This window comes from Phalacrocorax carbo, chromosome 26 (genome assembly GCF_963921805.1).
Source record: "Phalacrocorax carbo chromosome 26, bPhaCar2.1, whole genome shotgun sequence".
Classification (NCBI taxonomy): domain Eukaryota; kingdom Metazoa; phylum Chordata; class Aves; order Suliformes; family Phalacrocoracidae; genus Phalacrocorax; species Phalacrocorax carbo.
Genome location: NC_087538.1, coordinates 4121977 through 4134107, shown reverse-complemented (window position 1 = coordinate 4134107; position 12131 = coordinate 4121977). Strand labels below are relative to the sequence as shown.

At 57.7% G+C, this 12131-nt stretch overlaps 1 protein-coding gene across 1 annotated transcript; it reads right to left on the bottom strand.

Moving 5' to 3' along the window:
- Positions 1 to 3592: 3592 nt before the first annotated feature.
- On the bottom strand, positions 3593 to 7753 carry LOC135317674 (class I histocompatibility antigen, F10 alpha chain-like). The gene is made up of 8 exons (XM_064474097.1): positions 7629 to 7753; positions 6912 to 7175; positions 5897 to 6172; positions 5548 to 5820; positions 5364 to 5465; positions 5178 to 5210; positions 4847 to 4879; positions 3593 to 4668 (listed from the first exon to the last, which is right to left on the bottom strand). Exons 1-8 carry the CDS (start codon positions 7690 to 7692, stop codon positions 4655 to 4657), a joined length of 1059 nt encoding a protein of 352 aa, XP_064330167.1. The 5' UTR covers positions 7693 to 7753; the 3' UTR covers positions 3593 to 4654.
- Between the last annotated feature and the right edge of the window lie 4378 nt (positions 7754 to 12131).

Here is a 12131-nt window from a genome sequence, read left to right as displayed (position 1 = left end):
GGACCCTTTCCTTCCCTGTCTGGGCCTTCCTTTTAGAAACGCGATAACCTGCTGAGCCCAGAACATTCAGTAAGCTAATTGTGGCTTCCAAACACCCTTCGTATGTGTCTGAACCGATCAGTAACTCACCTACACACTGTACCAGTGTTACGGCGTTATGCTCACCGCGCCATCGCTCCAATTCCTTTGCCAATGCATTACCAGCCAACGTGGGGCTATTTCTGAATCCCTGGGGCAGGACAGTCCGACAGAGCTGCATCTTCCCTCCTGTAGTTGGGTTTTCCCATTCAAAGGCAAAAATGGTCTGACTGTTCACCCACAGCTACGCAAAAGAAAGCATCTTTCAAGTCCAGCACTGTAAAAGAAGCGTTCCTGCCAGGAATCGAGGCGAGGGGGGTATATGGATTTGGGACCACAGCGTGTACGTCTATAGTTTTCACGTTCATTTCTCATCAGTCTTGTACTAGCCTGTATTCCTGAGAGTGGGGCTTCCTCACAGGCAAAATAGGAGCATTATATTCCGACTGACCTTCCCGTAATTGTCCATGTCCTAAAAAGGAATCGATCACTGATTCTAATCCCTTCTTCTGGGCTTCCAATTTGATAAGGTATTGCTTTTTTCTTACCAGTTGGGCTCCCGGTTTTAGTTCGCTCTTTATTGGAGTCGCATTCCTGGCTTGTCCCGGCGGTCCCATGACCACCCCATGGGTACTACCGCACCTAATACCTCGCCTGGAATATTTCCTTCTCATGCAGGGTCCTTTTCGGTTAGCAGGCACATCTGGGCTCTGCACGCATTCTCTGGGGACCATGTAACCAGGCAGAAGCTTCGGAGGAGGTTAATTGCGCATTTATTTACAGAGTAACTCCAATCCAAGTAATGGTAAAGGAAATTGCGGCACATAGAGGAATTCATGCGTTAATTTAGTATTCCCAACTGTGAGCAGTAAAAACGGCCTCCAAGTTCTTTTCCCTGTAGCACCAACAACGCTTACCTTAGTCTTGCTTAAAGGCCCCTTACAACTAGTTATCATCCCATATATTTCTGATTGCGGGACACCGGCTTGGACAAGATCATGCCGCATTTGACTCCTCGTGCTGTAACTCCTTTTGGTTTTGCCGGCTTTCCTTTATTCACCACCCGAAGAGGTGGTCCCAGAATTGCAGCCCCAGTTTCCCTCAAGGTATTTGCTAGGGCGCCTGCATTACCCGTCGTCTCTGGTGAAGCCGAGGGTTGTAGTGGGGCATGCTCGCCTCTCAGAAACCCCATTTTGAGACTTTTGGTACTGCTGCCCTGTCCGGGTTGGATCCCGTACCCACCCACGAGCCATTGCTGCTACCAGTGTTGCCCAGCAGCGCAGAGTCGATGATCGGCAGCGGGGCCTTACCCACAGCCACAGTCCCTTCCAAAGTAAACCTGCTCCAACATGGCCTTGCCCATGGCTGCAGTCCCTTCTGGTGCGTACCTGCTCTGCCGAGGGCTACCCCATGGCCACGGGCTTTGAGGTGCTCCAGCATGACCTCACGCACAGCCACTGACGACTGTGTAACACAGGATGCAGAGAAGGTGGAGTTACCGAATGCCTTCTTTGCCTCGGTCTTTACTGCTCAGGCTGGCCCTCAGGTGTCTCAGCACCCACAGAAGAGCGGACAAATCGGACAAAGGAAGACTTATCATTGGCTGGGAAAGACTGGGTCAGAGATCACCTGGGCAAACTGGACCCTCGCAAATCCATGGGCCCCGATGGGGTGGACCCGCGAGTGCTGAGGGAGCTGGCGGATGTTCTTGCTGAGCCACTCGCCATCATCTCTGAAAGGTTGTGGGGGACAGGAGAGGTGCCCGAGGGCTGGAGAACAGCAAATGTCACTCCAGTCTTCAAAAAGGGCAAGAAGGAGGACCTGGGGAACTATAGGCTAATCAGCCTCACCTCCATCCCCGGAAAGGTGATGGAGCAGTTCGTCCTGGAGGTCATCTCCAGGCATGGAGAGGACAAGAACATTATCAGAAGTAGTCAACATGGATTCACCAAGGGAAGATCATGCTTCACCAACCTGACAGCTTTCTACGACGGCGTGACTGGCTGGGTCGACGAAGGCAGAGCAGTGGGTGTTGTCTGTCTCGACTTCCGTAAGGCATTCGACACTGTCTCCCACAGCATCCTCACGGGCAAGCTAAGGCAGTGGGGGTTGGAGGAGGGGACAGTGAGGCGGACAGAGACCTGGCTCAACAACAGAGCTCAGAGGGTCGTGATCAACGGAGCAGAGTCTGGCTGGAGGCCTGTCACTAGTGGTGTTCTGCAGGGGTCTGTGCTGGGTCCAGTCCTGGTCAACATATTCAGCAATGACCTGGATGATGGGATCGAGCGTAACCTCAGCAAGTTCGCTGATGATACCAAGCTGGGAGGAGCGGCTGATGCACCACAGGGCTGTGCTGCCACCCAGCGAGACCTGGCCAGGCTGGAGAGCTGGGCCCAGGGGAACTGATGAAATCCAACAAGAGCCAGTGCAAGGTCCTGCCCCTGGGGAGGAACAACCCCAGGCACCAGCACAGGCTGGGGGCTGAACTACTGGAAAGTGGCTCTGTTGAGAAGACCCTGGGAGTGCTGGAGGACAGCAAGCTGACCGTGAGCCTGCACTGTGCCCTTGTGGCCAAGAAGGCCAGTGGTATCCTGGGCTGCATTAAAAGGAGTGTGGCCAGCAGGTCGAGAGAGGTTATCCTCCCCCTCTGCTCTGCCCTGGTGAGACCACATTTGGAGTCCTGTGTCCAGTTTTGGGCCCCCCACTTTAAGAAGGATGTGGAACTCCTCGAGCAAGTCCAGTGGAGAGATACCAAGATGATCAGGGGACTGGAGCATCTCCCTTGTGAGGAAAGGCTGAGAGACTTGGGTTTGTTCAGCCTGGAGAAGACTGAGGGGGGATCTCATCAATACCTATAAATATCTGAAGGGCGGGTGTCAGGATGATGGGACTAGGCTCTTTTCAAGAGTGCCCAACGACAGGCCAAGGGGCAACGGGCACAAGCTGGAACACGGGAAGATCCACGTCAATATGAGAAAAAACTTCTTCCCTGTGCGGGTGCCAGAGCAGTGGAACAGGCTGCCCAGAGAGGTTGTGGAGTCTCCTTCCCTGGAGACATTCAAAAACCCCACCTGGATGCGTTCTTGTGTCCCCAGCTCTAGGAGTGCCTGCTCAAGTAGGGGGGTTGGACAAGATGATCTTCAGAGGTCCCTTCCAACCCCTACGATTCTGTGATTTTGTGATTCTGTGAGTCGACGTCTGCTTCCACTGTGACTCCTTGACTACAAGAGCAACCATTTCAGTTCAGAGTCAAGTCCCTGGTTTAGTTGCAGTGACCGTTTGCCTGTCCTCGAACCAGAAAACGTTCCTCTCAGAGCCTGTTTGTGCGGCCTCAGAGCAGACCTTCTTCTCAGCACCTGTCTGTCTGCTTGGCCTCAGAGCTCACCTCCTCCACCACAGGACACCGTGTCGTGGTTTAGCTCAAGTGGGCAACGAAGCCCCACCCAGCCGCTCGCTCATTCCCACCCACTGGTATGGCGGAGGGAATCAGAACAAAAGTGGGGAAACTCATGGGTTGAAGTAAAAGAAGTTTAATACGTAAAGCAAAAGCTGCGCACACGACCAAAGCAAAACAAGGAATTCATTCCCTGCTTCCCATGAGCAGGCAGGTGATCAGCCACCTCCAGGAAAGCAGGGCTCCACCACGCGTAACGGTTATTGGGGAGACAACCGCCATGGCTCCTTACGTTGCCCCCCTTCCTCCTCCTTGCCGCAGCTTTATATACTGAGCATGACGTCGCATGGTATGGAATATCCCTTGGGGCAGCTGGGGTCAGCTGTCCCAGCCGTGTCCCCTCCCTGCTTCTCGTGCACCGGGCAGAGCACGGGGAGCTGAAAAAGGTCCTTCGCTACTGTAAGCACTACTTACCAACAACTAAAACATCTCCACATTATCAACACTTGCTTTAGCACAAATCCAAAACGTAGCCCCATACTAGGTACAACAAAGAACATGAACTCAATCCCGGCTGAAACCAAGACCACCGATACCCATCTAGTTCCTGACAAAAGCTGGCCAGTCCCCCTCAACCCTCTCTCTTCCATTTGTATCCTCAAGTACAACATGATACGACCTGGAATCTCTCGCATTAGTTTGGGTCATCTGCATGATGGTGTCCACTCTCAACCTCTTGCTCAACCCCCCATCTGTTCACCAGGGAGACAGAGTGAAAACAGAGGTGGCCTTGACGCTGTGCCGACGCTGTTCAGCTCCGTGGCTGCGTTACCAATGCTGGTCGGTCACAGACCCTACGCACCGCACCGTGCTGGGCTGCTATGGAGAAAACCAACCCTACCCCAGCCAAAACCAGCGCAGCCCTCGACCCGAGGCTGCGAGAACAGACCTGCCACTGGGAGAGGAGAAACAGCTTGCAAGAGAATAGAGAACAGCCAAAAATAAAGAGAAAATCTGGAAGTTCAACCAGCCAAAAGAGCCACCACTGTACTAGGGGTGGGCAGGAGCAACACAACAAGGTCTCTGCAGGCAGCTCCCAGCCTCCTCCAGCACCCCTCTGCGCCCAGCCCGGGAGCGGGCAGGGGGCCGCATCCAGCCATGTGCCAGCCCCTCGTCAAGCAGTTAGATGGGCATCCCTGCAGGGACGGGAGGAAGAGACAGTGTCACCCAGGGACACCTCCCTCTCCCCAGCTCTCTGCTCTGGGGTCCTGCTGACCCCCTCCTGCAGACCGCTCTTGCTCCGGCTGCGGGTCCCCCAGGGGAGCAGGGAGAGCTGGGGTCACCCCGTCCATCCCCCCTGGTCCCACACCGCACCTGAGGCCGCGCTGCCAGAGCCCCCGTCCGTGCCTGCAAGAGAGAAAAGGCCGTCAGGCGCCAGCCCCGGGCTCGCCACGGGCACGGTGCACGTGCCAGGAGCAGCCCGGCAGCCATGGCCGCGCTGCCGCCACCGGGAGAGGAGGATGGTGCCGCGAGCAGCGGAGGGGAGACACAACCTCTTCCCTACATCCCCACCACGGGGCTTTAGAGAGGGGCAGCACAGGGAGGGTGGGGGATGGGGAAATGCCGGCAGCGGCCAGAAACCAGAGCCACGAGACCGCCCCGGCGCTGGGCAGCGGCTGGAGCTGGACCCGACCCCGGTACTCACTTGGCGCCTTGTCGTAGCCCTTCTTATTCTTCTCTGCAGAGAGAAAGAACTATCAGCACCCACCGCGCTTTGCCACCAAGCTCGGGGGTTCCCCAGAGCACTGCGGCTTGTGCCCGCAGGGCCTCCCAGCCCCCGAGGCCCTGCCTTCCTCCCACACCCTCTGCCTCACCGGCCCCGGTGCTGTACCTGATTTCCACTTCCAGATGATGAATCCAGCGATGACGGCGGCGACAGCCCCGATGGCAAGAGCCACCGCCAGCACGATGGTGAGCAGGTTGGACTCCGGCTCTGGGGGAGAGGAGGGTCGTGAGGAGGGGAAGGGGACCCACCCCAGCCCACCGCTCCACGTGCCCAAGGCCACCGGGCTCACCCCACGCAAAGAGGCCGGGCTCCAGCAGGCTGGCGTGTTCCACGCGGCACCGGTACTTGTCCTTGTCCTCCGGGCGGGCCTCAATAGAGGCCCAGGTGTAGTAGGTGCCGTCGCTGTTGGGCGCGACGCTGCCCCACTCGGTCTCCGCGTCCCTGACCTCGCCGTCCTTCAGCCAGCTGACGGTGATGGGCCGCGGGTAGAAGCCGTAAGCGCGGCAGTGCAGGGTCAGGATCCCCTGGGCCTCCTTCCCCGACACTCGGACCGTGGGGGGCTCTGGGGAGGGGGTGGCAGTGAGGGTCAGCACACGCACCCGCAGCACCCAGTCCCCGGGTCCCTGTCTCGCCCTCACCTTTCCTCTCCAGCACGGCCCGGCCGTAGCTCACGTACTTCCTCAGCGCCTTGATGCAGTCGTTCTCTAGGTAGTGCTTGTGCTCTTCAGCGAAAGTCCCGTCCTCCTCCCACCTCCTCTTGGTGATTTGTGCCACGACATCAGCCGCAGTGAACGTCATTGTGTTCATGTCGAAGGCAATGAAGTCCCTCCCGTCGTACGCCATCTGATAAAACCCCCTGGTGCTACCGTCCTCCAGGAGGTCACAGCCGGCCATGCGCTGCAACGTGTGAGTCCCTGAAACACAACCAAGGGATGGGACTGAGGGGCTGCTGCTGTGCCCTCGTCCTTATGTGGGGAACGGACACCCCTGGCAATGCCCCCACTCCAGCCCTGTATGTGGCCTGGGGAGACTGGGTACTGGCACCAGAGCTGCCCCCCGTCCAGCACTCGGGGTGTCACCTAGAGCCGTGATGCAGACCCCCTGCACCCAGGAGGTGCACCCAGCCCCATGGCAGCCTGCGACAGCGAGGGCCTGGGATGGGTCCCCAATGCTGGGGGTGGGACAAGGAGACAGGATGGGGTGGGGGAAGCTGCTCTGGCTCTGCCTTGGGGGCCTGAGCACCATGGGGAGGGGGACAAGGGGCTGGGAGACCCTCTGCTTCTGGGCATCTCAACTGCCATCAGGATGGCAAAAGACAGGCACGGAGCGGCCAGGAGGCTCCCGGCTAGAGCATGGGATCCTGGGTTGCTGTGGTGGTGGGGATGCGCTGGGCTGGGTTGGCCAGAAGCCCCCCGGCTCTCTCAGAGGGGACCCCAAGCACTGTGGAGCTGGGACAGGGCAGGCGGGACCCCCTCACACTGGGGGACAGGGTGGCTGGGAGCCCTCTGACAACGACACGAGGCAGGGAAGGGCCGGCACAAGCCGGGACAGTAGCGTGGGGGAGGGCAGGGCCTTGAGGGGTGGGTTGGGAAGTCTCCCATCCCACGGAGTCCTGCCCCAGCCCCATGGAGCCCCAGCCCAGCCCGCGCTCACCCCCGCTCTGGTTGTAGCGGCGCAGCATTCTGCCCAGGTTCATATAGTCCATCTGCTCATAGCGCTGGGCGGTCTTGGTCCGGCTCTCCCAGAACGGCTCATCCATGTTGGCCGCCATCCAGTGCGCCTTGGGCTCCACGTGCCCCATCTCGCTGTCGTAGCGTGCAAAGGGGTTCTGGTCCATGTATTCCACGATCGTGAACTGGGGTACCCCCGGGCTGGGCTCCGACACCGCAAGAAAGAAGTAGCGCAGGGAATGGAGCCCTGTGGGGACACGGTGGGGGCGGTGAGAGGTGGGGGGCAGCGGGGCTTGTGGGGGGACAGGGTTGAGGGGGTGAGGGTGTCCATGTGCAGGGATGGAGAGTGAGGCTGGGTGAGGGGCCCAGGGGAACAGATCGGGGGGAGCGGGGGAAAGCACCTCGAGGGGAATGGGACGGTTGGGGAGTGTTGGGGAACAAGGTGGGGATGGGTGAGGGGTCCTGGGTGCCGGGAAGGGAAGCCCAGGTGCTTCCGGATGTGGGGGGGAGGGGGGTTGGCCGGGAAGGTGGGTCCAGGGAGGTCCGTGCGCCCGGGGGAGGTTCCCTATGCCCAGGCAAGGGAGTTCGGTGGGGACGGAGGAATGGAGGGGGGCCAGCGGGGGGGTCCCGGTGCCCGGAAAAGGGGGTACAGGGGGGTCCCGGTGCCCGGGGGCGCTCCCGGGTCCCCGCCCGCGCTCACCGCTCGCCGCCCCAACGAGGACCCCCAGCAGCAGCCCCAGGCCCAGCGCCCGGACCCGCTCCATCGCGCCGCGCCGCTCCGGCCCCGCCGCAAGCCCCGCCCCTCGTCGCGATTGGCGCCTCCGCCGCCCGCCCGCCAATGGCGGCCCGAGGCGCGTCGGACGTCACCGGTCGCCGGGCAGATCCCGGCTCGGCAGGTTGGGAGAAGCGAAAGCGAAAGCGAAAGGCGGAGGCAGCGCGGGCGGGGGCGGTTTATTGCGGGGACAGTGGACTTCCCCCCCCCGCCACCCCGCATCTCCCGGGACCTGGACCCCTTCCCCCGTGTCATCCCAGCCCTCAGCCCCCCGCACCCCTCCTCAGGCTCAAAGACCCCCCTGCACCACTCCAGACCGGGTTCACGCCAGGGACTCCCCAAACAGCAGCCCCCCGCCCCCCCCGCGGTGTTGTCCCCTTCCCCCGGGGCACGCCGGGACACAGCCACTGATGATATAACGCGTACCTGCTGCACCATGGCTTTATCTACAGCCACAGATGCTGTGAGGTGTACCTTCTCCAGCGTGGAGTTACCCCTGGGCCACAACCCCTTCAGGGGTATTCCTGCTGCAGCACAGACATAACCACAGCCGCAGGCACTTTGGGATACACCACTCTGGCGTGGGCTTATCCAGGGCCAGAGACGCTTCAGGGTGTGCTGCTACCACGGGGGCTCATGCCCACGTCGCAGTCCCTTCGACCCGAGTTCATACTGGCGTTCCAGCCTGCCCAGTACAGCAGCACAGAAACAGCAGCCACGCGCTGGCCACCTGCCAGCCTGGCCACGGCTGGTATCAGAATGATCCCAGGCGCAGCAGGGTGAGGTGATAAGCAACACAGCAGGCAGCCAACGCAAAAAGCAGCCACTGACGAGCACGGGGCTCTAATACGCAGTGAGGCAAGCAAGCCCCATGGCAAGCCCAGGTGCCAGCCGATTAATAACCAAAGAGCAATACAGCTATAAATTCTGTCTAGCGCATTCCAGTCAAATCTGTCATTATGTCAAACCCTCTGAGCCTCACGTTGGGCGCCGAAAAGGACCGTCGTGGTTTAGCCCCAGCCGGCAACTAAGCACCACGCAGCCGCTCGCTCGCTGCCCCTGGTGGGATGGGGGAGAGAATCAGAGGGGTACAAGTGGGGAAACTCATGGGTTGAGATACAGTTTAATAGGAGAAGCAAAACAGTAATAGTAATAACAATAATTAGATAATGAAAAGGAAAAGCAAAAGGTGAGCGCGCAAGCAAAGCAAAACAAGGAATTCCTTGGCTCCTTCCCATGGGCAGGCAGGCGCTCGGCCGTCTCCAGGAAAGCAGGGCTCCATCACGCGTAACGGTTACTCGGGAAGACAAACGCCACGGCTCCGCACGTCCTCACGCCTTTCTTGTTCCCGCAGCTGTGAGTGCTGAGCATGACATCACATGGTATGGAATATCTCTTTGGTCAGTTGGATCAGCTGCCTTGGCTGTGCTGATCCCGGCTTCTTGTGCCCCTGGCAGAGCCTGGGAAGCTGGAAAAGTCCTGGACTAGTACAAGCACTACTTAGCGACACTTAGCACCTACTTAAGAACAACTATAACATCAGTGTGCCATCAGCACTATTCTCATACCAAATCCACGCACGCTATACCAGCTACGGCGAAGCAAATTAACTCTGTCCTAGCCTAAACCAGGACAGGCTCCAGCTCCTCCTGTTTGTTGCCCCTGCTGCGTCCATTGGCGCAGATACACTTGAGCCGGGCTATCAATTTCACCCCCAGCACTGGCACGCCGCCCCTAGGCTCCTCTCTGGTGGGCCTACATCCCCCTCCCCATTCGAACCTAGTTTAAAGCCTTCTCGATGAGCCCCGCCCAACTTAAGTGCAAGAATCCTTTTCCCCCTTTGAGAGAGCTGAACTCCACCTGGTGCCAGCAGGCCCGGTGCCGTGTAAACCTCCCCATGATCAAAACAACCAAAATTGCACCCATGGCACCAGCCTCTGAGCCACGTGTTTATCAGGTGAGTTTTCCTGTTCCTTTCAATATTCTTGCGCCACATGGGTCGTGCGCACTGGGCTTCATCTGGATCTTGGGGTGACTGTTGATTTCCCAGCTCACCATCAATCACCTCAAGCACGGCTAATTCCTTCAGGTACTGGATACCTTCCTCCACGGTGCTCCATTTTCCTGGCGATATATAACCCCTTCCACGAAGGGACACTGTCTCTCACTCCAAACAGGAGTCGCCTCCAGAGGCTGAGGGCTTGTGTCCCTTTTCCAATCGCTTTGTCAATGCCCCCTTCCCCAGAAAGGGACCCCAGTTGCTTGGCTTCCTTCCCCTCTAATTCCAGGCTCCTGTCCCCGTTATCCCAGCATCGGAGCAGCCAGGTGACAACGTGCTCGCCCGAACGACGGCCAAAATCTTTTCGCATCTCTCGTGGCTCACTCGAGGACAGGGATCGGGTGGTTTCTGTGTTGTTTATGAGTTCTTCCTCTTCCTCCTCCTCTCCTCGTGATGGCCCTGCTCTTCCATCATGTCTTGCTAAACGAGTCGACTCTCACTTCCGAGACTTCTTCTTTGTAGAGGGGCGACTGATACTGGCACGGGTTGATTCTCTGATTCGGCTCCAGGGCCGGTTGTGGGGGTTTGAGTGGCCACAGTGTTTGTTGCTTTCCTATTCTTTGTCCTTTTAGATCCAGAGGCCGTCTCTTCCCCTTGGGGGCACCGAGCAGTGTTAAACAGGGCTGGGTAGGCCTGGGCCGGGCCCCAGCACATTGCAGTGGTTTGCATCTCTCTGGCATTGCCGGGGTGGCAACATGCTTCCTCCAACTGTTCTGCTAATCTTTCAGGATTCTGCACGTGTTCAGGGGTGAATTTCCAAAGCAGTGGAGGTGCCCGCCATCCCAGGCATTTCCCCATGCTATCCCACACGCCCTGCCTCCCATAGCTATCCAGCCCCGGGGCAGATCGCTGGATGATATTCTTAAGTTGTTTATTAACCTTAGAACCAAAACCGCCTGCCAAAGCAATACCACGAGATGCATCTGAACTACCCAAGGCTGTTCAAGGTACTGAAAAGCTGTTGTAATGAAGGAGGAGGCCTTACAGAAGACGGTAGCTAAGGTGCCAGTCTGTATTTCCTGCACCAAAAACCTCTCAGAGGAGGAGGTATAATTGCCGATTGTCTCCATGAGGTGGCAGCCTGGCTTCCATGCAAGACCCAAGTAACCGCTAACGCTCAAGGCCAGTGTTTTAATAACAACTCTCCCAAGCAAAACACCTCTAATCACTGCAGAGCACAGCAGACTACACAAAACGAGCAATCTTGAGCATGTACTTTACAATCAGCATGGTGTAGACTGGAAAAAGTAATGTCGAGAACAGCTGAATCAATGCTGGGACCAGCAACTGTTATTATCTGAAACCCTACGTGCCCCACGTTGGGGGCCAGAAAGGACTGCTGTGGTTCAGCCCCAGTCAGCAACTAAACACCACGCAGCCGCTCGCCCACTCACTTCACCCACCCGTGTGATGGGGGAGAGAATCGGAAGAGCAAAAGCAAGAAACCTTGTGGCTTGAGATAAGACCAACTTGATGATTAAAATGAAATAGTAATAGTACCAATGGTAATGATAATAATAATTATGATAACAGTAATAATAATAAAAATAATGATAATATAATGAAAAGGAAAATATCAAGAGAGAGAAATGAAACCCAGAGCGGAAAAAACCCCCAAGTGATGCAACTGCTCACCACCCACTGGCCGATGGCACCAGTCCCCGAGCTGTGATCACCCCCAGCCAGTCCCCCCCAGTTAACATACTAGGCATGATGTCATATGATATGGAATAGCCCTTTGCCAGTTTGGATCAGCTGTCTTGGCTGTGCCCCCTCCCCTCCTGGTTTCTCGTGCAAGCGGCAGAGCATGAGAGGCTGGAAAAGCCCTGGACTAGTGTAACCACTACCTATCAACAACTAAAACACCCCTACATTGTGTCTCTCCACCAGCGACCCACGGGCTCACCGAGCTGTGAACAGCTCATGAGGACATTCCCAGTCCAGGCCTACCTGAACCACTCCGACTTTTGCCGCCTGGTCTACTTGCTCCTTGCATTGATGTTCTCCAGCAGCACGGCTCACGGCTCATGGATGTGATGGACCTTTACACCCAGGGGCTCTACCCAGGCAGCAAGGTCCAGCTGCCAAAATGCAGCGTCACCCAGGGCTTTGCCTCTATGACCATCGCTGTAGCCACCCCACAGAGCAGTGGCCACCCTCAACGGGTCAGTACGGAGAAGAGTCCAGGCCACGTTTCTCAGGCAGCAACCTCTAGGGCCAGCTGGGTGGCTTTGACTTCTGCAGCTTGCCTCGAAGGAAGGAAGCTGGAGAGAGACTTTTTACCAAGGCCTCTAGTGACAGGACAAGGGCCGTGGTTTGATACTGAAAGAGGGGAGATCAAGACTGGCCATAAGGAATGTTTTAGGGTGAGG